The sequence below is a fragment of the Harpegnathos saltator genome, unplaced genomic scaffold (assembly GCF_003227715.2).
Source record: "Harpegnathos saltator strain DR-91 unplaced genomic scaffold, Hsal_v8.6 scaffold785, whole genome shotgun sequence".
Taxonomy (NCBI): Eukaryota; Metazoa; Arthropoda; class Insecta; order Hymenoptera; family Formicidae; genus Harpegnathos; species Harpegnathos saltator.
This window is the reverse complement of record NW_020230632.1, coordinates 321272-345188: the sequence shown is the minus strand read 5'-3', so window position 1 is coordinate 345188 and position 23917 is coordinate 321272. Positions and strand designations below refer to the sequence as shown.

Sequence of the window (23917 nt, the reverse complement as noted above, 5' to 3'; positions counted from 1 at the left end):
TTCTCAGCGCGAGTAAAAGTCGACGGGGGACGAGTCGACGCGTGTTTTGGAGCTACGCGTCTTCTCCGACGCGTGAATATTTCCGCTTAAATTTTCATCGACTCTCGTCGACTCGTTGCCGAGACTCTCGCGTTTTCCGCGGCACAATCGCGCGCGCGTGCCCCGATTTGAGCCGCGATACGGTTTTCTCACGGACGTTGAGTCGCCGACGACGGGATGTGGAAGGAAGGCGCGTTCGTTGCAATCGTAAGCGCGTTAATTGAATAGCTTAGGAAACGAGAGGAAGCTTCGTTAGAGAGCTTGTAGGCGGAGATGCGAGAGGCAGAGTGGCGGGCAGGAGAAAACGGTAAGCCGCGATTTTGCTCCCCATCGGGCCGATTACGGTGGGCGTGACCGCGACTTCATGACGGCGGGAAATTATAATTATTACCGACACCGGCGTCGATCACGTTTATTTAGCGGAAAGCTCGCGCGCGCTCCTTCCTCCGCCGGAGCGGGATTAATAAATTGCCAATTCGGACTCGGTTGATTTCAGTTATTATCGGCTACAACACAGCCTCGTTGAGGAGTGCAGATGCCGGCGTAATAAATGGGTGTCTCGCGCCAGCGCGCCGCGGCGTAAAGTGTGAATTCTCTACGAGCAAAAGGAAGAGAAGGAAGCGCGATGCGAGGAGGAAGAGGCAGAAGGACGAGGAGGAAAAGAGCGGCCCGCCCGCGCGCGCGCGCGAGGAAGAAAAAAAGAAGGAAGGAAAGACAAAAATTATCGCGGCCGCGCGAGTCGCCCGCGCTAATCGAATTCATAAATTACGAGCGTCGCACCCCGATGGGCGCGCGAGCGACCGATCTCGCGCGATAATCCCGCTGATTTATCGGCATCGCGCGGCGGACGCATGCGCGTACGACTTGGCGCGATCGCACGGTGATCTCGAGACGTTCTCGCGTCGCCGAACGTTGATGTATTGTGCGAACGGACGTTCGCCAGAGGTGAAACGGGAAACGTACCTGGGTAGACGAGCGAGGTAGAGCAGGAAAGACGAAGTCTCTCGTACGGACAGGGTTTCCCTCGCGGACGCGTGGTCCTCGAACACGATTACCGGCCTCCCGGCCACGTCCGTGTATCCTGCAACAGACAATCGGGATATATCCTTCAGTGAGATTTAGCGCCATTGATAAGGCCGAGGTGCGCGAGCGAAATTCGCCGGCCGATTCGAATCTCGTTTCGATCGAATATCTCGGGATGCTTTCCAGCGAGTCCTTCTCTACCTTTTCCTCTTTATCGCGTTGGCAACTCAACCAGCCGGCAGGCTGGATCTCGACGACCTGCCTTTACTCGTGGCAACCCTTCGAACTGTGGTAACACGTCGCAAATTTACGTATCTGTTCGTACAATTCGTTGGTCAATTTTTCATCATCGTTGCGCATCGTGGTGCTTGTGAAATACGTAGCTGAAGGGAAACGTGAAGAGACTGCAAGACGGCTCGAGAGAAGAAATTACTCGTCCGCGCGCGTGTCGCGAGCGAGGATGCGCGCGCGCGCGCGCGCGCGCGATGGCGCAACATGAATGATTTCAACGTCGCGGCGAACGTTGGCAGGCATCGCTTGATTACAGAGCATGATTCGATTCACGATGAGCGATCGCCGATCGCAATCTCTCAGCCGGTGTAAATCATCAAACGACGTCCTCTCAGTCGCATCTATCCGACCGAGAGAGTAGGTCATCTCGCTGAATAAGGTCCCTTAGCTACGGGTTGGATCGTACCGCGCACAGTGACATTATAAACAATTCCCCGATAAGTGATAGATAATGCCGAGTAACAGAGTTCATTTTCCTCCGCGTTACCGCGCGCTCACGACGCCGGGGTCGCAACCCAACTACGTACTTGGAGTCGTTAAATACAACCGACGCCTTTTAGCGTTCGCTCCCCGAGCTGATCTATGCTCGAGAACGTAATGGGATTCGCAGGATTCCGCGGCGAAGCTCCGCGGAAGTCAATTACGAATTGACCCCGCGCGCTCGGTTGCCCGCGAAATATATTAAAGTGTACAACTTAATTCTCGGCCCTTTTTGCTCAACTTCAATGCTCAGTTGCGAAAAAAAAAAAAGATATTTACCCTAATCCCGAAAGTAATCTACCCTCACTTTCTACACATTTCTGCCATCTTTCAGGCAACTTTCGAATTCCGCTTCGGAAAAACGACGGTGGTTTGGACTCGATGAAGTCATCGATGCTTTTTCTGACTTCTTCAGAAGCTCGGAAGTGCGAATCAGCTAGGCGATGATGCTGCAGCGATCGGAACCGGTGATAATCTGATGGGACGAGGTCTGGAGAATACGCCGCGTGAGGAAGGATTTCCCACACTGAGAGAAAAGTATATGACATTTGGAACTGTAATGATACAGTAACTAAATTATAGTCCGAAATATCATATTTATAGTAAGTGTTACCATACTATCGGTAATAATTACGATATAGGCGTAGTATAACCAACCAATCGTGTAATATTTTTACCAAGAATTATAGTAAGTTAAACTGAAATTATTGTACGGATACAAATATAAAATGGTAGGTAAAAGTAACTCTTTTATATCAAGTCAATATTACCAGAATATTTGCTAAATGATGACAGATGTAACTATATGAATATTAAATCTCCCTATATTTGTGAATGAGAAATTACCATATATGTGGTAAAAGTAACTAAACTAAATATATTTGTGTTTATTCCACTATATCATGCAGGTTCCACCAACTATAAAACTATGGTTGACGCCAAAATGAACCATAAAATATAGTGGGATTATAGTTAATTCAACTATATTTTTCTATCAGTCTTCCAGTCCCACCAAATGCACAATAACACTTTTTTCGCATGAATGTTTGGGGGTTCGGGGTCTCGAAACCTCTGAAACCACTTCTTGCAAGTGCTGTAGGAAACAGCATTTTCGCCCAAAGCCGAGCGGAACCATTTCCTGCGCTTCAGCTGCATTTTTTAAGTTGGAAAGCGAAAAGGAGGCAGTGCCTGAAATGCTGCTTTTCGAACGACATTGCATTCACTGCTGTTTCTTGAAGTTACATCAGCAGGGCTGGCGCCATCTGATTTATACTGCGTTCTAAAGCTGAGGCTTAGAGGCACTTTCAGACCACCATAGGACGGGGATAAATTTCAATTTGAATAGAAGCTGTCATTCATTGAATTTTCGGGCCGAGAATGAAGTTGTACACCTAATAACAACCGAACAGCGCACCTGCGGGAGTCTCTCGGATGTGTACCTTTTCCATCGTTGATGTAATTTCATCCAATTCGTCGACAGGATCGCTGATCCTGACAGGAAAGCTTCCGTTTTGTACACGCGCGAACACCTATGAACCTCGCGAACGATGCCAAAGTCCATTCGGCCAAACTACGAGTCTTCATTACCTCCTTATATCGGCTATTTATAGCCGCTTGATATACAGCGGCATTGTGAGATGTGTGGAGATTGTGTGGAAGTCAAGAGAGCTTAATACACGGCTATACGCGTCAGTCTCCTACCGGATAGAGGCGTATAGAGTTTTACGAGACGTGCGATTACACGACGAACGCATCGCCAGTTGCCAGTTCATAAATACACGCGTAATACCTCGGAGCTCCTCCGAAGGCGCTCGCTCGAGGCGCGAATGATAACTCATCGCGGCGTTATCTGCGCGGCCGATTGCGCGCTAACGCGATAATAACGCGTCCGACGCCGACGGGCGTGGTCGTTATTCTTTCCTCCGCGAGCGCCGTCGCGAATTTTCGAGGATACCGCGCGCGAAAGGCGCGGGGGAGTAGCAATTAACTTCGCTCGATGATCGCTCGGCGATGTGAGCGACGGCGATACAATTGCCGAGAGTGCGCCCTATTTTTTTTTCCTACCGGCGAGTTTCACTATGATCGTCATTATTTATCGCTTAATCATCCCGATCCGCGGTACGTTTAATCCCGGGGATCGTGATAAATCGACCGAGTAACGACTCGATTCGCCGCGCGCTTGAAAGCTCGATTTCTAACCGATTGCTGCGTAATAATCATATTTCCGATATTCCGCGTTTATTTATCCACTCGTAAATCTTGAAGAAGCGAATTGATGGGGGGAGGGGGGGGGGAGAAACAAGTCGTGAATGATCGAAGCCGATCATTACGATAATCCCGTAAACGAGAGAGAGAGAGAGAGAGAGAGACCGTGCGCGCCTCGCGCTTGCGCGTGCGTGCGTGCACGCGCTAATAGATTCGTCGTCGACTTTCTAATTACCCAAACGCCACGAGACGGAGCCTCTCGTCGTCAGCACGTCTGGCTTAGAGCGCCGACGAACAAAGCGCGTTCGACGTCGTCCCACGAACGCACCGCGTCGGGAGGAGAGAAAGAGACGTTGAGGAATCGGCCGATCGCGGAGGCGATCGCAGGTAGATCGCGTGGGCGTTCCTCGCGTGGGGTTTCTCTCTTTCCACGCACGACGGATGATCGCTCACGCACCACGTTGTTGCGTTAATCGAACTGCGTTCGCTTATCGTCGCGCGCGCGCGCGCTCGCAGCTTTTTTAACGATCGCGCGCTCGCGCTCGGATTACCATAACCGATCGATTACCGCTCGGCACCGCGAGGCACCGCGCGTGAGAGAGAGAGAGAGAGAGAGAGCGAGAGGAGTTTCTCCGGGAATGAAGACGTTCATTCGCACCTGCTCGCTCGCTCGCTCGCACAGCTCGAGCGAGAAACCTGGCGTCTCGCCTGCTGCCGCCGCGCGCGCTCTCTGACTCGTTGCGACAAATGCAGCGACGAATTGCACTCGAAAATATCGCGATACGCCTCGTCCGCGCGTCTCGGATACATTTTCAACATCCCGCTAATTGCACTCGTCCAAGAGCGAGATACGGAAAGCCGCCTCGCGCGGCGAATTAAAAGCCGTGACGGATCAAGAGTCCGAGCCGCGGGCGCACGAGGGAGAGGGTGTCTCTGTCGTGCGATCGAAGATCGCCTCCACGGAGATTGAATTCGGGATGATAATTTCCAGTGTGATGAATGTCGCGAATTAGAAAGTCGCGGGGCGCGAATAATGGCTCCTCCATCGTAGAAACCTACCGCGGCTTTTGAAGCGACAGTCGGAGACGACGGCGGACGCTGAATCTGTAATATATACATGGGATATATCGGACGCGGCGACCGTGCGCGAGACAATACGCTCTCTTTCCGGCGGATAATATCCCCGTAACGAGGCGCTGAAAGACGCGATTGCGAGACTCGCCATTTTTGCCCGGCGCGCGCACAAAGCGCGTCTTCTCTCGCGCGAGCCGACCGGCGCGCCGAGAGAGACTCGAGAGATATCGGCCGCGGATTGCCTGCCGATGGATGGATCGGCGGATCCACCGCTCGGGCTCGAGCTTGCGCGGGCTCGATGATCGCCTCTACAAATCGCCGATCGTCCATCATCATCGCCTCACTCCTACCCGATGAAGACTCAACGCGCGCCGGGTCCGGCGCGGCTTTTAACGTAAATCAAGCGTGCTTATGGCCGGCGCGACGTCTCCCCCGAGAAGAAAGCCCCGTAGTTCATTCTGGAGGCGTCGATCCTTTCGTCTCGTCTTCCTGGCCGGAGCGATCGCGCGAGTCGCTCGCGAGTAGCCGCGAGGCGCGCGTCGCGGCATACGCGGGGCGTACGCGCGCGCGCGCGAGCGCGCGCGGTGAGACTCGTGAGAAAGATGAACGATAGCCAGATGGATACATCAATACGCGTGCCATTAGCCGTTACTTTTTGGATTTATTGCCCGATGCCCCGTAAATCCCCGTGATTTCTAATTACATGGCCGCGTTTGCCTGCCTCCCTCCCGGCCCCCTCTCCTCCTCCTCGCCGACCGTCACACAGCCGCCGCCGCCGCCGCCGCCGCCCGGCTCTACAGTGGTCTCGCCATTCGCGTTCTGTCTCCTTCTTCCCTCTTCTTCATCTCCTCAACTTCCTACTTATTCTCGCGGCCGATCGATTTCTATTAAAATGAAAATGCTCGCGACGGCGCGGCAGCGCTCGGCCAGTGGACGGCCGCGTGTAACGTGTAATTCACGAACGCCCGGTGAGTTATTATCGCGTCGATATTTGCCGCGGCGGATATTGCGAGCCGGCCGGCCGGCCGGCGGGAATCGTCGATCTGTGTGATACAGCCGCGATTTAGCCGCAGATTGATGCCCGATGGATCCAATAGGCAGCTAATCGCTTAATTAGTCGACTGGATGGATTATCGAGTCTCTGTGAAAATAATAAGTTCCCGGTCGCGTCGCCGGCTACTTGAGACCTCGCGCGAGGCGCCTCGTTCAATACGCTTTCCTCTCTTCCTCTCTCCCTCTCTCTCTCTCTCTCTCTCCCTCTGTGTGCGTACACGCGAGTCCCATAAGTCTATTTAATCTTACAGAGATAAGTGTACGCTCCCGTCGAGCCGCAGGAATTAATCCGATGCAGATGAAGCCTGGTGACTACCAGTCGTAGCCGCCGCGGTAAACTCGCAGATTAGTTTCTATTCTCGATAAATATTCAACGGTTCCTTCCCCCTCCCCCTCCTCCTCTCCAACTTCTTTTCCGCCGCTATCGTCGCGGACTACTCACAGGCGCTCGTCGTCGTCCATGTGCGTCGGAGTAGGTCCTTGCTTACGCTCGAGCCACGTAAAAAGGACGGACCGTGATCGAAGCGAAGGACGCGAGGGACGCGCGTGCGAGAGCTCGTACGAGTCGCGAGCGGCCGAGTGAGCTTTTCAGCGCGAGAGCACGCTGTGTGATAAGCAAGTTCGTCGTGCGGCAAGCTGACCCCCGCGTGAGCTCCGACAGGCACGACTCGCCTGCGGATTAACACTCGTTAACTCGCCGGGGACGCTATAATCGCTTAATTAGTCGCCTCGATGCCGTGCCATCATGTGCTCGTTAGGGTAATCGGCGGTTATGCATCCACCGGCGCGGCAAGTAGCGCCGTAAGTTTCTCGCAATGTAAACCTGCGAACGAGGAAGTTCCACGATCGTAACTTCGCCGCGACAAATTAATGGCCGGCCGCGGCGGCGGCGGCACCGTCTCTCGCGACGTCGCGGACGATCACCTGGTCTCTCGTTCTCGCGCGACGGATCTTCTTCACTTTCGCCGCGGCGACGACTGATTAATCGATCCGACACGGCATTATTTGCGCGAGCTCTGCCGGGATCGCCGAGGAAACTATCGAGGCTGTAAACTTCATCTGCTGTGAACATCGGAATAAACGCGGGAGCCGCCGCGATCTTGAGATTCAGACATCCGGGCTCGTGGCCGTGACTTATCAGATGATCCAATATATAATCTTTTATCCCGCGTCACAAGCAAAAGATCGGAGAGAAAGTCGCGAGACTAAAAATCTGTTTTAACTATTTAACGTCTATTGGTAAGTATAGTTATCAGAAACGCAGATTTAAGAATCCGTAACTTAGTCAAGAAAGGAGATATCTTCGTTCTCTTTGCACCACTGTAAAGGTGAATTCTTCTTCTTCTAATAAATGGTATGTAGATTCGGTTTAGTCTGTTTTTTTTTTAGCTCAGTTTTAGTGATAACATGTTTCGTCAAATTCCAAGTAGGCATAGTTACTGCATTGATACTGACATCTAGAAGTGTGTACTATAAATGAATAGATTGGTATTTGTTATAATTTTATGCATTTGGAAGCTTTCTCAGATGCAAAATGTGACATTAAAGGAAATTCAAAATGGCGAATCCAATATGGTGGACACGAAAATCAAGAAATCAAGCTATTTTCGTGAAACTTGATGACCTACCTATCTAAAACAGACTAAACCGAATCTACATACCATTTATTAGAAGAAGAAGAATTCACCTTTACAGTGGTGCAAAGAAAACGAAGATATCTCCTTTCTTGACTAAGTTACGGATTCTTAAATCTGCGTTTCTGATAACTATACTTACCAATAGACGTTAAATAGGTAGTTTTTCATGCGGCGAAAAATGAAGGGACGATTGACTGTCTAAATGGTGATCTATAAGATATTCTTCCGAAATAGTAAGCTTGACGCTCTGAATGATAAACTTCACTCACAAATATAGTAAAGTCTCAGCTCAAAAATGTCAAGCTGACTATCAGAGTTATGTATGTCGTATAGATTACCCTTCATTTTTCTCTGTGTAGGTTGCTCATCTCGTATATGCCTTTAGGATCCAAGTCATATCTACCAATAAACAAAAAACAAACGATAAAGAAAACCAATATAAAATTCTCATATTTTTTCTGGTTATCACTACTTATAGTCTCAGTTCAAAAAAACTCAAATTTTATTCTTAAAACACTTATAAAAACAGTCGGACGTTAAAGGGTTGAAATCGCGACCGGGTAAACTCCGGCGTGTTATCTCGGCGTTTTAACCTCTAAAAGAGGACCGGGGTGGCTCCTGAAGAAGCCCACTAACAAACTCGAAAACTCTACGCGACATGATGGTTGTTACATATTTATAAATTTTCCGCGAAAAAAGTTGCGTATTTTAAAGGAAAAATGCCGGTTCCCTAAAGGTTAATCGCGCCGACAGCAACGATATGCCGCTCTAACTCCACTTTTCTTTCTCCCACGAGGGGACACCCCGTTATCCCGTGAGACATCCGCTCCTGCAGACTCGCTAAAGTTCTGACTGTCACGCAAGGATCAGCGACACGCGTCGTTGTCCCCCGCGCGACTTGTCCGCTAAAGTAATGTGGGAAAAAGTCTCGCCTCTCTATTAACCTTGAGTCTTTGACCTTTCGACAGGCCGTCGACTTCTGCATACCGCTCGCGTCGATCCTTATCGCGATATATATATATAAACACACACGTGCGCTCCAGGTGCTCCTCCCCAGCCGGGACTGCGGGAACGTAGGGATACGTGTTTCGATCCTTGACCCGACCCCCGTGTACAGTCGATGCGCACACATCGCGACGCTAAAGATGACGTTAACCACGCCCCGGCATTATCTTTCCATCGTGACCGTTATTGAGAAAGCATGGGAGAGAGAGAGAGAGAGAGAGAGAGACCAGCCGGCCAATTAGTAGGCGGCGGCACGGATCTCTCCGTTAGAAACGCGCTACCGAATGGATCATTAGCCGCCAGCCGACGAGCTCGCGGATGGACACGGCTTACGAAATTTCGCGTTCTAACCATGAGAAACGCCTCCTCGTCCCGGCGTCCCTCTCTCTCTCTCTCTCTCTCTCTCTCTTTCTCTCTCGCCCCGAGAGAGATTCCACACTCGCGTGTCTTCGTACATGCTTTTCGCGTGTCCGTCTCTCGCGGCTTCTTCCCACCCTCGCGCGTTCGCCTGCGAGCGCCCTCGAGGGGTCACTGGTCAGGTCGCCCCTAAATAAAGAGATTATTCGTACACGCCGTTTGCTATCAATTTCTTTCCAGAGGAAGATTATCGGCGCGACGTGTCGTGTTAACCGGTCGACGCTCGCGTCGAGACACGGAGACGTCGTTGCACAGCGAGCTTGCAAATCGCCGCTAACGCGCGCAGCCGTTGCGCAGTAAATACAGACCTCACAACCGCAACCTTGACTCTCGATCGTCGCGCGAGTCTGTGAGGATCGCAGGATCGCACGGCCTGCCTCTCTCTCTCTCTCTCTCTCTCGCTCGCTCTCTCCCTCCCGGTCTCATCCTAAAATGTTTCTCCGTGCGTGGCTAATGCGCTCGAGCCGGTGATTGGGACGCGATAACCGTAATCACGTGTGATTCGAGCGGCCCCACGTATGCACGAGACGCCTCGCACAGGCCGCGTCTCAGCAGCAAATCTCTTACGACCGATCGCGAGGGACTCATCGGAGCTCGCTTCGAGTAGGAACACCCAGAGAGCGCAGAGCGGTCGGTCTCCGAGAGTCGCGCGCGCGCGCGCGAATCTTTCCCCGATGCCGGTTTCGCCTAGGAAATAAGATCGGCGCGGATCGGCAAGGTTTCGAGAAGCGAATCGCTCGCTGCGCGAGCGCAGATCGCCGTGATAAGAGCGCCGCTCGATAACGGGGCTTCGGCGGGTGGGCGTATTTACGTTTGCAGAAGCGATCGAGAGTACCTGCCGGTTATATGCCGATCCGAGAGATCGCTCGACGCGAGATTATTCGGGTCCTCGTTTACGAGCGCAACGTTGTACGCGGACGCGGCTGAATAATTCGATAAGGACGCGAGCCCGAGATTTTGGATCGGAGCGCGGATTTTGGCGCGTCTACGACGAGATCTCCTCTGCAAAATTTCGCTGGACTGATGGAAAAATTATAGTTGAATCAACTATAATCTCACTATATTTTATAGTTCATTCTGGCGTCAACCATATTTTTATAGTTCCGTGGAACCTGCATGATACAGTAGAATAAACATAAATATATAGTCAATGATTGTCTTAAATAATTTAGTTTAGTTACTTTTACCACACATATGGTAATTTCTCATTCACAAATATAGTGAGATTTAATATTCATATGCAGTTACACCAGTCATCATTTAGCAAATATTCTGGTAATATTGACTATATAAAAGAGTTACCTTACCTACCATTTTATATTTGTATCCGTACAATAATTTTAGTTTAACTTACTATAATTCTTGATAAAAATATTACACGATTGGTTGGTTACACTATGCCTATATCGTAATTATTACCGATATTATGGTAATACTTACTATAAATATGATTTTACGTAGTTACTGTATCATTATAGTTCCAAATATCATATATTACTTCTCTCTCAGTGCGCCAAATTTAGCCGGCGAGACGCTGCTTCGCGCGAATCGAGCCGGTGAATAAGATCCGCTCGGTCTTGCATTCTAATTCGCGACGAATTCCTTATCCTTCGTCGTTTGCGATCGGAGAAGCTGATGGTGGAAACTGATTGTGACATTGAAAGGTTGAGAAAGCTGCTACACACGAGGCGGCGCGTGATCGCGCGATCGTGCGTTTTCGAGTCGTAAATCGCGCTGTTATCATCGCGTAACGTACTAAATTCGCCGCGAATCGGACGAGAAAAATCTGTCGGCGACTTTGTTGGATTGAACGGCGCGGTTTTACGAGCGCGTTAACGCGCACGTACTTGTTGTGGGGAGCGGCTAAATATCATCTCTCCTAGCTCGTAGATCTTGTTTACTAATAATAAAGAAGTCAACGGTAAAGTCGAGAGAGCCTGGTAACGAACGGTTCTTTCTCTCTTTCCCTTTCTCTCATTCTCTCCCTCTCTCACCCTGTCGCTCGGGTACTCGAATATCGATATTTACGACGCTCTCTGATTATTTCCGATCGAGCCTTGGAAGCATTAGGGCATTAGTTACCGCGTAGCTGCTGGTCAGACATTACTTACGTCCACTTGGACATTTCTCATAGCAACCGGTCGAATACGCAGCGTGGCGGTTACTACCAGCATTCCTCGCCGTATACGCGGCGTAGCCGCCGCGAGTGCATTTACTACTTTCTCGGGCCGCGCGCGAGCTAAGCGCCGAGACGCTTTGGGATAAATAAAGCGCAAAGCGTCGCTCTCCCCCAACCGGCCGCGATATCCCATTGAGCGTTCGTTAAACGTGCCAACGAAATCGCGTAACGCCACGCGAAAGCGCTAATGGATATTACAATACGATTACGTTTCACGCTCCAACGACCGCTCCCGCGCAGTCTGGAATCACCCGAGCAGCTTGCACGTGTGCACGTCTCTCTCTCTCTCTCTCTCTCTCTCTCTCTCTCTCTCTCTCTCTCTCTCTCTCTCTCTCTCGCGATTGGTCCGCTCGGATCCGATCACTCTGCACAGCACTCGGGATACTTTTCACACCTTTATGCGAAATCCGCGCGAACCAAAGCTTCCGGTGAGAATTTATCGAGGTCCCTTCGATCGGGCGCGTTGGAAACTTTCGCGGAGTTAGCTCGAAACGTCGCGGCCGCCGATTACGACGACGGCCATCAGAGGCGCATTGATCATTCGCGCGAAGGAGCGAGCCGCATCCTCTAATCTCGCGCTTACCACCTGCATTCGTCTCTCTCCCTCTCTCTCTCTCTCTCTCTCTTTTCCCCCTTCTCAACAAATCCGCCGAGTGCATTTATTACACCGTGCGCGCGCGGCGCTCCTCCGCGCGCTAATAGTATCTTAAGACCGCGAGTCTCGAAATTAAAATCACCGATGCGCGCTGGCTGATGATTAATTAAGCCCCATCAATATCGTATCGTCTAATGCCGCGAGCGGGAAGCCGCGAATGAAATTCCCGCGCGAGATGAAATTGGTTTTGAGTATCCGCTGTTATTTTTTCCCTACCCCCCTCCCTGCGCCTCCCGCGCACTTCTCTCTCGCTGCCGATGAACGCATTCATCTCTTTCCGTGTGAATCGTGTGTGATAAGTCTACCGCTAACTAAGCGCGCAGGGGGAGGCAAGGGGGAGAACCGCTTTCGCACCGGCAGTGTTTCGCCGGCGTTCATCGCGTAAGTCGCGCATCGCGAGACGATCGTATAGGGCGGAGATGCGAGAAGCATTTGTGGAAGGGCGCGAGAGTCTCCGCGGTAGTCGCAGCTTTCTCGCGCAATTAGCGCCGCGGAAAATTCGCGCGTCATTAATCGGGCGAGGCGCGCGCATCCATCACTCGGCGAAAGGAGAAGGAGGCGTTGCATCGATCGGCCCTGGCGAAACCTTATCTTCACGCTCGCGTCGACCTCGACGTCGACGTCGACGGCGGCGACTCCTCTCCTTCTGAGATCTGGGTCGTACCCTGAATTCTGCCTGCGTGCGCGATATCTACGATTACCGCGTAATTGCCCGCGTGGCCGGGCCGCGGCCTAAAGAGCACCTAAAACGAGGCCTGGGCCCGTGATTATCGAGTATCGAAAATTATGATGCTCTCCTTCTCCCCCCCCTCCCCCCTCTCTCTCGTGGTCTGGTCTCTCGCGTGCACCGGCGGTATTAAACGAGAGGCATGATGATCATCTCTCCTCTCGCAGCGATTTTTGCGGGAAAGCGAGGTGCTCGCACGCCGCGAGAAGTGCACGCGGCCGTAACGCGGTAAAGGAGGCCCTGCGATAAACGGCGCGCCGCTGAGGAGGACCTAAGAAGTCCCGGAAGGGATGACTCGCAGGTCTCTCGCCCATTGAACGTGGGCACATCCTGAAGTCGACTCGAGAAGTTTCGCTGACGCGGAGCGACGCGAGCGGAAACTCGAGGAAACTTCGATACAAATCGTAGTGATTTATCAGCGTGAAAGAACACGTGCCGGCAACGGTGCGACCTGTTCGTAAATCGAGCGACGACCGCGAAATGTAACAGTCAGCGGTGATTTGTAGAAATCGCGGCCGAGAAGCGCGGGCTTCTTCGCCGCCACCTCGCCGTGCGTCGCCTCGCGCGCGGACGGAATTCCGCCTGATGACCGGCGAGAACGCTGCCTCTGATTTCAATTTACGCGCGTTTGTGCGCGCGCCCGGCCCTCGGCGAGCCGTTGATTTGTGGCAAGCGACGCGAATAGATCCGGAGCCGTAAATTAGGATTACTTGTCGCGCTCGCGTTTCTTCGCGGGACTCGGACTTCATTAGCCCCGTGCGACCGGCGAGAGGAAGCGGCAGGGAAACTAGAATCCGCTTGATCCGACCGTGTCGGCACCAACGCGAGAGGCACATTTTCGCGTTTTTATCGCGGGGAAGAGGGAACGCCTCTCGGCTTCCGCGCGACGTAGCGCGGGCTATCTCCGTCAGGAACTCGACGCAGTCAGTTGATATACCTGACTAGAAATTGATCCCATGGTCCTCTGATCAGGTTAACCTCATTTGGACATCGGGTCTCAATAAGGTAATACTGTCGGGTCCTAGTAAGTCGTGTAACGCAGCGTGGATATCAGGACCTTGGAAAGGATTCATAGTCAGGGCCTGAGTTACTGAGTTACCTTATGGTATCCTTATTACGTTTCTTTTATTTTTTTTTCAAATTATGGCTCCTGATTACTCGCTCCTGATTGCACGGCTATATTGGATGATGACATTAGAAGTAAGAAATGACACGCTGAGAATTCTTTCATGTCATTTCCAGATAAAAAGATATTTGCGTGAAATAATATTTTAGATCGCTCGAGCATACTCGTAAAATGTTTCGGAAAAGAAACATAAAATAAATATCACAAGATCATGAAGTATCACAAGGTGACAAGACGTAAAGTAGCGTTAAGGAGAAAAGTTGCATGTCACGTTAATTTTACAACTATTTACTGACTGCTGAAAAAAAAGATAGTTTCTATAGCACTTTACAAATATATTCAAGTGATCTGAAGTGTTTTTTCAAATGCAAACATCCTTATATTTGGAAGTGACACTGAAAAATTCTTTTGTTAAAACTCGATAACGCAAATCATATTAGGTACAATGAATAAGAACCCGACAAGAACCTGATTAACTCAACCATATTGTATCATACATTAGGTTGGTACATTAAGATCCTAATGTGGACCCAATCATTACAACTTTATAACCTTATAAAGATCTTCCTTACTCATTTGTTGTTAGGATATTATAAGGACTGACTTACTTACTGATTACTTTCATTCACTCTATTAGGTCCTTATCAATGTTAAGTGTGAACCTGATCAAAATTTCTAGTCGGGTACTTTCGTGTCCGAGCGGAAAACCGGAAGACACGATCGCGCCGATCTCTCGTGCGACACGCACGTGCGAATTGTGATCCTCTCTCCGAAAGAAGCTCATCCGCTCTTGTCGCCGCTCGATTCCAAGCATCCTCGCGACTCGCATCTCTCCGGGTCGCATTTGCATTCGCGCGTCGTCGCGTTACTTCCCCGGTTATACATATTTACGCGCGTAATTTGCTTGTAATTTGCATCGCTTTGGGCGCGCCGCGATTGCTCTCTCTCTCTCTCTCTCTCCTCTCCTCCTCCTCTCTCCTCTCTCTCCTCCTCTCTCTCTCAAAAGTATTTCTCGTAATCACCATGCGCGCGCACGCGCGCGTACTTTGCGACTGCGGGAGATCCCGGGGATTTTCCAATTTTCTCACGTCGCGGAATGTAAGCGGCGAGGACGTAATTACACGCGTCGGGTAATCGGGATCTTCATAATAATACGAAAGAGAGAGAGAGAGAGAGAGGAGAGAGAGAGAGAGAGAGGAAGGAAGAGACGCGATGATCGCGCAACGAGCGAGTTTCTACGTAAATCGCTGAAATCGGAAATCGCTCCGGGCCGCTTCGCGCTTTCGCGCGTTCGCGTGCGTCGTCGTTGTCGTCGTCGTCGTCGTCCAGCAACGCGAGAGCGACGCGGTGCTCGCGGAGGAGCAGTGGATCATCGCCCGCACGGTTTATCGCATGTCGAGTGTAACGGAACGCGTGCGCCGTTCTTTTTACGCGCGCGCTTCGACGCTCGAACAGGCAACAATTTCGTAATCCCCTAATTACAAGGCGAATGGCCTCGAACGCAGCCTGACAGCCATTAAGGATATCTCGCGTATTACGCGAGAAACGCTGCGATGTGACGCGTGCTCTCTCTCTCTCCCTCTCTCTCTCTCTCTCTCTCTCTCTCTCTCTGTTTTCCCTTTTTCTTCTTCCTTCTCGCGCATCTCAGCAGCGTCGCTGATAAGCGCGGAAAAAATCGATGCAATGACAGAGCACGATGTATCTTCCGTTAGCATCTGTGCAAGCGGTGTAACGATACACAAGATGGGAGGAGGCAGGGGGGCGGGCGATATATCAAGTCCTTTCGGGGCAGAAATGAACTTTCCGCGAGAAGGCGCGCGAAAAACTGAGCGATCTGTCCGGAAACGTATGCGGAAGCAGACTTTCCGGCTCTTACAGGCGCGCAACAAATTGGCGGAAACGCTGTCGGTCGTTGGGCGGTCGGTCGGTCGGTCGGTCGGTGAATTGCAAAGTCCGGTATCGGCAGGTCGCGGTAAAAAAATAACGGCGCCGGCCGACCGACCGCGGCGGTAGTCGTTGGCGCGTATTTAATTATTACATCGCTCGGAGCTCGACCGCGCTTGCCCGCTCGCACGCTCGAAAGAACGCACAATGTACCGTAAAGCACGCATAGCTAATTAGGCTAATAAACTCCGGGGCGCGATTCGAACAAGTACGAGAAATCCCGCTTGCATAAATACGTCTATTATCATAACTCGTCCATATGCGCGTCCGCGAGCGGCGAGGCGCGGAAGAGACGTAAATTTTCGCCGTTTTCAACGCGTGATAAATTATCACGACCTCGGAGTGCACACACGCACACATGCAGACAGTTTTTCCGGTGACGACGTGTGGGACTCTGGCCCATTCCGCCCACGTGAAGGCCACGGGGCCCTCGCGCTGGCCGAGAAGTGTGCGAAGCACGCGTGTATCTCTCTCTCTCTCTCTCTGTGTGTGTGTGTGTGTGTGTGTGTTTGTTACCGTACGGTAAATGGCTATTGATTCATCGCGGGCAGCGCTCGGTGTCACGATAATAAAATACTTCCCCTGTAATTAGCCCCGCGAGAGAAAGAGAGAGAGGAAGGGAGGGAAGGAGGGAGAGAGGGAGAGAGTGTGCGCCGGCCGATACGCTCGACTAGCTGGATGCGATCGATCGATGACGGCTATGAAATGCCGGAAATGATGGTACTCGATTTAAATACCCGCATGCGCTATTAGCGCGTGGGTCGGCTTTCGTGACGACGCGCGGGATTATCGCCGGCACGGCAAAGCGCGTCCCCGTTCGGAAAACAATAATCGGACGCGTTCCCACCGAGAGCAGCAATTTTTCAATCTCGTGCACGTAATTCAAATTTCATGCGCAAATCGTCGACGTGACTTACAATACGAACAATAAAAACGTTCAGCACAAAAACGCTGACGTGAAATTCTGACGTAAATGTACGGAGTAAAAATGTATGCGAATAAATTACGTAGAAAAAACAAACTTGACGTGAAATCACGTGCGATGCAACAAACGATAAGAAGAAGCGATCGTTCGCTTCTTTCTTCGCTACGAGACATCGCTGTGAGTATGTGTGTGTTTGCAGCTTTTCAAACGGCGGCTGCTGCTCGAAGCAGCCTGATAAGCCTGAGATTTGCGATACAATCGCTTCGTACATGGGAGAAAATTGCGCGCGCGCGCCAGCGGGTGATAATTTTGCCGGTCGCGCGCTTTCGCAGATATTAATTGACATTAACGCGAGAGCTGAATTGATATTAACACGAGCGGAGCAAACACACGAGCGCGCGGGCTCGTATCTCAAGCCGCTGGCTCGACCGTCCCATTTGTGTGTGTGTGTGTGTGTGTGATCGCGCTTTCCACCGTATCTCCGCTTATAATCGCCCTTCGTATATCTTCGGTATCTACCGTTCCGGTATGCATCTACTTATCGCAATCGTTCGTCTGGTAGCATCGGCCGTAGGCGACGATACGGATCTCCCGTGCCGGATCCTCGTTTCACTTCCACTTTTACGTGTCTCTGAGACGTATCCGCCCGCGGAAAGCGCCCGGCAACGGTGCGCGGGTTTCCATCCGCGCGAGTCCCGGGCGGAGCGACTCCCGGAGCAGTCGCGATTGATAAGCCGATTTTTGCGCGCGCGTCGGCCGGGCGACGTCTCGATAACGCAGCGCGGCGTCGCGATAACCCACATTCTTATCTCAGGCCCGTGAAAAGTGAAGGATAAGACAACGCTGCAGACGCTTGCCTGGCTTGTTCTATCGCGAGCCGCGCGCCCCGTTTCTTCCTCCAGGCCGACGCGACGCGCCGGAGCGTCGAGCTGCGAAGGCGGCGCGCGGCGGCCAATCTGCGTGTGAGTGAAATCGGCCCTAAACAATCGCGTGTTTGCTTTTTTGCCCGCTCGAAATCGTTTCAGCCCAGCCACCGGCTGGAAATCACCGGGCGCGGATTAGTCTCGGTTAGAGTCGCCACGACGGCGGCGGCGCTGCCGTGGACGACTTTATCGTCGTCGTCGTCGTCGTCGTCGTCGTCGAACGAGCGGTCGTAAACAGCCGCGACCGCTTTCACGCGCGCGACTCGCGGCGAGTTAGCTCTCGACGAGGTGCCTACCTGACGCGGTGCTCGAGTTCGAGTTAGGCGAATCGGTTTGATCTGCGCATTAGCTCGAGGAGCACCGTGGAAGAGCCGCGAAGAGAGCGATCGGCCAGGCTCATTGCGGCCCCGCGCGCGCGCGCAAAATCGTAAATCACATCGCGTGTAAATACTCTCTCGGGGTGTCGCGATTTACGCCGCCGTTCGACCTCGTCGTCGTACGCTCGTCTAATTTAACGAGGATGTCCAGCCCGTTATCCCGCTGATATATCGCGCCCGTTTATACACCGGCTGCCGAGCGCAGTCGCCGGCGGACTTTTTGCTCAATCAGCGTGCCGTCGATCGTGTCATCTCTCCTCAGCGAAATCGATGCGCGAATTCAGCGCGAAAACTGCCGGCCAGCCCGTCAGTGTCTTCTGCTTCTCCCTGGAGACAACGAGGCGGCTTCTCTACATTCTACATTCGCGTGCGTGAAACGGTCTCGTTGTAGCTTCAGTTGAGAACATTGAATCGATTCCAGAGAGGACTTTGATTCGAGCTTTCTCTCTCTCTCTCTTTCTTCGCGCGGGAGAAGAGCCGACTCCGAATTCACCGAAGGACACACGCTCGCAAAGTTTCGCCAGCCGAGCTTCGTGAAGCGGCCTGTACAATTTCTCCGTCCCTCTCGCCCTCACTCCCCTCCTGCCCTCCCGCGGATTCTATTACACACGATCTGGCTCACCTGCTGCGAGCGTGTACGCGCCGCGCGCAGAGAGCTACCTTATAAATCTACGGTTCCTAGCATAAATCGAGCCGGGGCGATTTCTCCCGACGCGGCAAGCTTTTCCGATAATTTATGCCGGCGCGTCTAATCGAGTAGACGGATTGAGTCAACGGATGGCAACGAGCTCTCTCGCTAACTGGTCGCGGACTATCTCGGCTCGGTTCGATTTAATCACGCGCGCGCACGTGTGACAGCGAATTAGAGCGATTGGAAATTTATCGCGCGCGCGCGCGCGCGCGCGCCGGATCGCTCCCGCGGACTTCCCGTTCTCCTCCTTCTGCGGGCAGGAGGAAAAAGAGGAAACCGCCGGGCGAGAAAATACCGGACAGCCCGCAAAGACCGCTCGCTCGCGAGCTCGTTAATACTCTCCGATGCGCGGTTACTCTCTCGGAGAGCCGCTTGAACTTCGGCCGCGGTCGGTCGTTTGTCGTACTTGCACTTCTTCGCCCGGCGGGCGTAAACGCGGCCGACGTTGCGCGAGCTTCCTCTTCCTGCTCATCGGCCGTCTCTTTTAGGCTCCGGCGCAGCTTCAACTTAGCTAATCGGCGACAAAGCGGCGGTGGCGGCGGCAGGCAGCCTCTTCGCCAACTACGGGATTACAGTTAGGTACCCGGCGATTCCTCTCTCAGCTGGGAATCCGTGGGAAGAGGAGAGAAAACGACGGGGAGAAAGGAGAGAGAGAGCGAGAGAGCGAGAGAGAGAGAGAGAGAGAGAGAGAGAGAGAGAGAGAAGATAACGAGGGGATCTCGCGAGCTGCTCGAGGAACGCGGCGAGTCTCAATGACGAGGAAGCAGCGGCGGCGTTCGGATGACGTACCGAGACCCATTTCATACGCCGCGAGACTCACGTAACGTGGCCGGAGAATAAATTAACGCTCGTGTAGCTGTCGGCGATATTTCGACGCGTGTTTTTACGTATCTCGCGCTAATACGCGAACCCCGTGGCCCCCGTCGAAACGACCGGATACTTTCAGCGGCGCGGAATTACAGCGCGAGGGATGTTTCACACACCTTGTATGCGCTCTCTCTCTCTCTCTCTCTCTCTCTCTCTCTCTCTCTCTCTCTCTCTCTCTCTCTCTCTCTTTTTCATCGCCCAATCAATGAGAGACAATCAAAATCCACAAACGCGCGACTCTGCGCCTTTCCGTTTCTTCTACCGAAGAGACACTCTCTCTCTCTCTCTCTCTCTCTCTCTCTCTCTCTCTCTCTCTCTCTCTCTCTCTTCTTGAAGACTTTACGTCTTCAGTCGAGAGAGCGATCGACGACTAGCAGCATCAGTGCACCGTTATTTCCAGAGTAAACAGACACGCGGGGGGGGGGGGGGTGCATTATGCACGTAAAATCCAGCCAGTGTGCCGTGCAGTTTCGTCGAATACTTGGCACAATAGATGATTATCCAAAAGACAGCGTTTACATTTCTTCAAGCGGCCCGGCCGCGGCCGGCGCGCTTCCGTCCGGCGATTGTCAACGGACTTTCTCGCCAATTCTACGCTCTCTCGCTCTCGCCGGGGGTTTACCGCACCGGCATTACCGGACGACGGATCATACGGTAGGGCACGGGTAGGCATTAGAGGAGCGCGCTGAATCCGTGGACGAGCGAGACGTGAGACGGTCGGGTTCGGGAAATCTGCCTGGCGTGCGGCCTGGCGCTCGGGACGAGCAGAGCGGGCCTTCGCTCCGTGCGCCGCGAGGCACTTCCAACGGGATCCCACGGAATCACCGCGCGCGCGCGCAGCAACGAAACAACGTTGCGCTTTGTCGCAATCAAGGTGGCGGAATGGAGCGCGAGGCGAGCACACGAGAGCGAGCGAGCGAGCGAGCGAGCGAGCGGCACCGCGAGCGTCGAGGAGCGTCGAGAGCGGAATCGACGGACGCGGACCGTGGAAGAGGCAAGGAGGAGAGGTTCTCTAACGAGACACGCGAGGAACGACCACCGGGAAGGAAAGTCAGCAAGGGCCGCCGGAATGTGAGGTGTGCGGAGACGCTTTCGCGAGGACTCGCTGACCGAGACCCAAGTTTCCGCGACTGACCGAGAACGGTCGGCGAGGCAGAAGCGATGAAGGGGACGGGGGCGCGATATTTCGAGAGAGAGAGGGAAGGACTAAAAATTGCCAGAGCCAGAGAAAATGAAGTCCTTCCTCCGCAAACACGAGGCCATATTCAAAGGTGCGCCGCCGCCGCCGCCGCCGCCGAAGCCGAACACCGTCTCGGCCACTGCGCTAACGTTGTTCGCGCGACATCCGGGGCCGCCGGTGTAAATCGGCCTTTACTTATCCGCGGAAGGGCGATCCGCTCCGGTCGTTACCGCCGAGAGAGGGTCTCGCGCGATCGCGTCGAGCCCCGCAAAAAACACCGCGTGCCTACGCTTTACCGTAATTAAAACTGACAACCGGCGGCACGGAGCCTTTCTTACCGTTTATCTCTCCCCTCGTACGTGCGCGCAAGCGCGAGCCCCCCGCTTCGAGTTGTTGTCCGTCGCCTCTTCCTGCCCGCGTAAGCCCCGGTCTCAGCTAATCGGCGACAAAGCGGCAGCTTCGCCAACTACGGGATACAGTTAGACATCCGTAGATCCGGCCAGCTGAGAGCGAGCCACGAAGATCGGAGGAGGACGAGGAGGTAGCGACGAAGAAAAACACGAAGCTCCAAGGGAGCACGGAGGCCGAGGCGGCACCGGTAGAGGAAAAGGTAGCGGGAAGAGGAGTGGCGGTAAGTACGAAAGAGAATACGGTATATATGTGTGTGTGTGTGTGTGTGTGTGTGTGTATACATGACAGAGAGAAACGCGGATAGGAGCGTCTGTTCGAGACGGCGAGACAGAGAGAGAGAGAGAGAGAGAGAGAGAGAGGGAAAGACCGTTGGCCCTTCCACGAGAGGAGTCGCATAAATGGATGAACACACGGATGAGAACACGGAGGCGTGTGAATCGTGAGCGTGTAGCTCATGTTCAAGCAAGTGGCTAGTTAACGTTAACGTTGCTGCGCGCGCGAGCTCGAATCGAGACACAAAAGAGTCGCGCATAAATCCTGTAGACTCCGGTTGCGATTAAAGCGGCCGGAGAGCGCGCTTTTCCCTTTCACCCGGTTACGCACGGTGTTTTTAGGACGCCTTGCAGGAGCGACGACGACGCGTGGGCTAGGAGCTGGCTGAAAGCTCTCGCCGAAAAATGAGGGGGAAGCGGAGAGAAAAAAAAGGAGAACGGCGGTCGACTTAAGGCGAGCCTTCACAAGGTGAGGCAACTTCCTCGTTGCGCGGCCTATCTCGGACGGATCTCACACGCATTGGCTTTAATTCTTCTCCGCTAGATCGATATCGCCTCCCAGTTTATTAGCGGGAGATAATGACGAGATAACGGCGGTGTGTAGCGCCGCTGTAGAGCCGAATGCCCGGGCATTATTCGTCCGACGCTTGTAACGGTTGTATCTCGCGCGGGTTATCACGCGCGTCTTTTCATCTCGTCGTTTATCCCGGCGCGCTCGCGCGTTCGCGCTACGCCCGAAACTTGTTTGTTCCCCACCGCGACAACTTTATCCACCTACCGCGATACACCACCCACTCGGCTGCGGGATAAATAAACGTCCGCCTTTACGGCGGCGATTGCATTTGCGCGGATTAATCCTCTGCTCTTGTCGCGCCGGGCCGACGCGACTGCGACCTAATCGCGACAGGCAGCGGAGCGCGCAACAACTGCGCCAACCACGGGAATACAGTTAGGTACCCGCCAGCAGTTAGGATCCAGCCAGCTGAGCCAGCTGAGCCTTTCCTCGCCGCGCGCAAAGGGGGAGAAAGGGACAATGCGCGGCGGAGCGTTAGCCGAGGACCTCACGACAAGTACGTAAATAGATGCGCGGAACGGCCAGAAGATGCGGGGGCGTGCGAACCGAGCTGAAGAGAGCCCTACGTAGTGGGTGGGTGTGTCCCAGCTTCCGCATACTCCTCCGCGGTCACCGGCTGTTATCTTCCGCGGCGCGGCGCGGCGCGACCAGCGAGTCTCCAGCATTGTTGGGTCGCGTGTTGCTTGCTCGCCTTTCCGCCGTGCGTGTCGCCTCATGTGGAGCGCTTAAAACGCGCGAGACACAAAGCCCCGCGACGACGGAACACCGTGCTAGACACCGTGCTTTAAAGATGGAGATCTGCGCGCGTTGCTTCGTTTATTAAGCGCGGGGCCTCTCTCGGCGCGGCAGTGGCTTTCAACTCGCGTGGTTGCTCCTCAGGTTGCTTCAAGACCGTTGTTCTCTTCGACGTTATTTATACGCAGCGGACCTTTACGCCGCTTCTCTTCCAATGACAAAAGTTATCTTTGAGGAAAGTGTGAAATTTGCAAACTCACCGGGAAGCGTCAGGCCGCATGTGAGGACGTCCTCCGGCAAGTCGTGGATGGACCTCGGCGCTGCTACCTCGTCCACTCGCTTTTTGTTACCTGAAACAAGAGCGCGAGGCAATCATTAGTACCGCAATATCCTGATGATGACCGCATACCGCAACACCGATGGAGAAATATCGTTGAATTAACTATGATCTCACGATAATTTATAGTTCGTTTTGGCGCCAACCATTATTTTTGTAGCTCGTGGGAACCTGCATAGTAGAACACTTACTTTTACCACATACGTATATGGTAATTTCTCATTCACAAATATAGTGAGATTTAATATTCATATAGTTACATCTGTCATCATTCAGCGAGTATTCTGTAATATTTAGCAAATATTGACTATACAAAAGAGTTACTTTACCTACCACTTTATATTTGTATCCATGCAATAATTTTAGTTTAACTTGCTGTAATTCTTAGTAAAAATATCACATGGTTGGTTATACCATGCCTATATCGTAATTATTACCGATATTATGGTAACACTCACTATAAATATGATATTTCGGACTATAATTTAGTTACTATATCGTTACAGCTCCAAATATCATATACTTTTCTCTCAGTGAAGTAGAGTCGCGCCGCGCCGCGCTGCTGAACGGAAAACACTTCTCTCTCTCTCTCTCTCTCTCTCGGTAATTCTGTCGAGTAACTCGCCGAAGCTACTCGAGAGCCTCCTCCGAGAGCGTCGGTTACGTTTCCGCGATTAATACCCGTTTTACGAGAGATACAAAGATCAGTCGAAGCGGCGGCGCTCTCGCTACCGAAACCGAGCCTCCTGCTTATCGATCAATCGCGCTGC

General features: G+C 52.7%; 1 protein-coding gene across 1 annotated transcript in view; it reads right to left on the bottom strand.

The window, feature by feature from the left end:
• The window catches only part of LOC105189000 (uncharacterized), a 338666-nt gene that overhangs the window by 108617 nt on the left and 206132 nt on the right, over positions 1–23917 (bottom strand). The window contains 2 exon segments of the mRNA XM_019844040.2: positions 1003–1120; positions 23071–23160. Coding sequence (XP_019699599.2) covers positions 1003–1120; positions 23071–23160 — 208 coding nt within the window.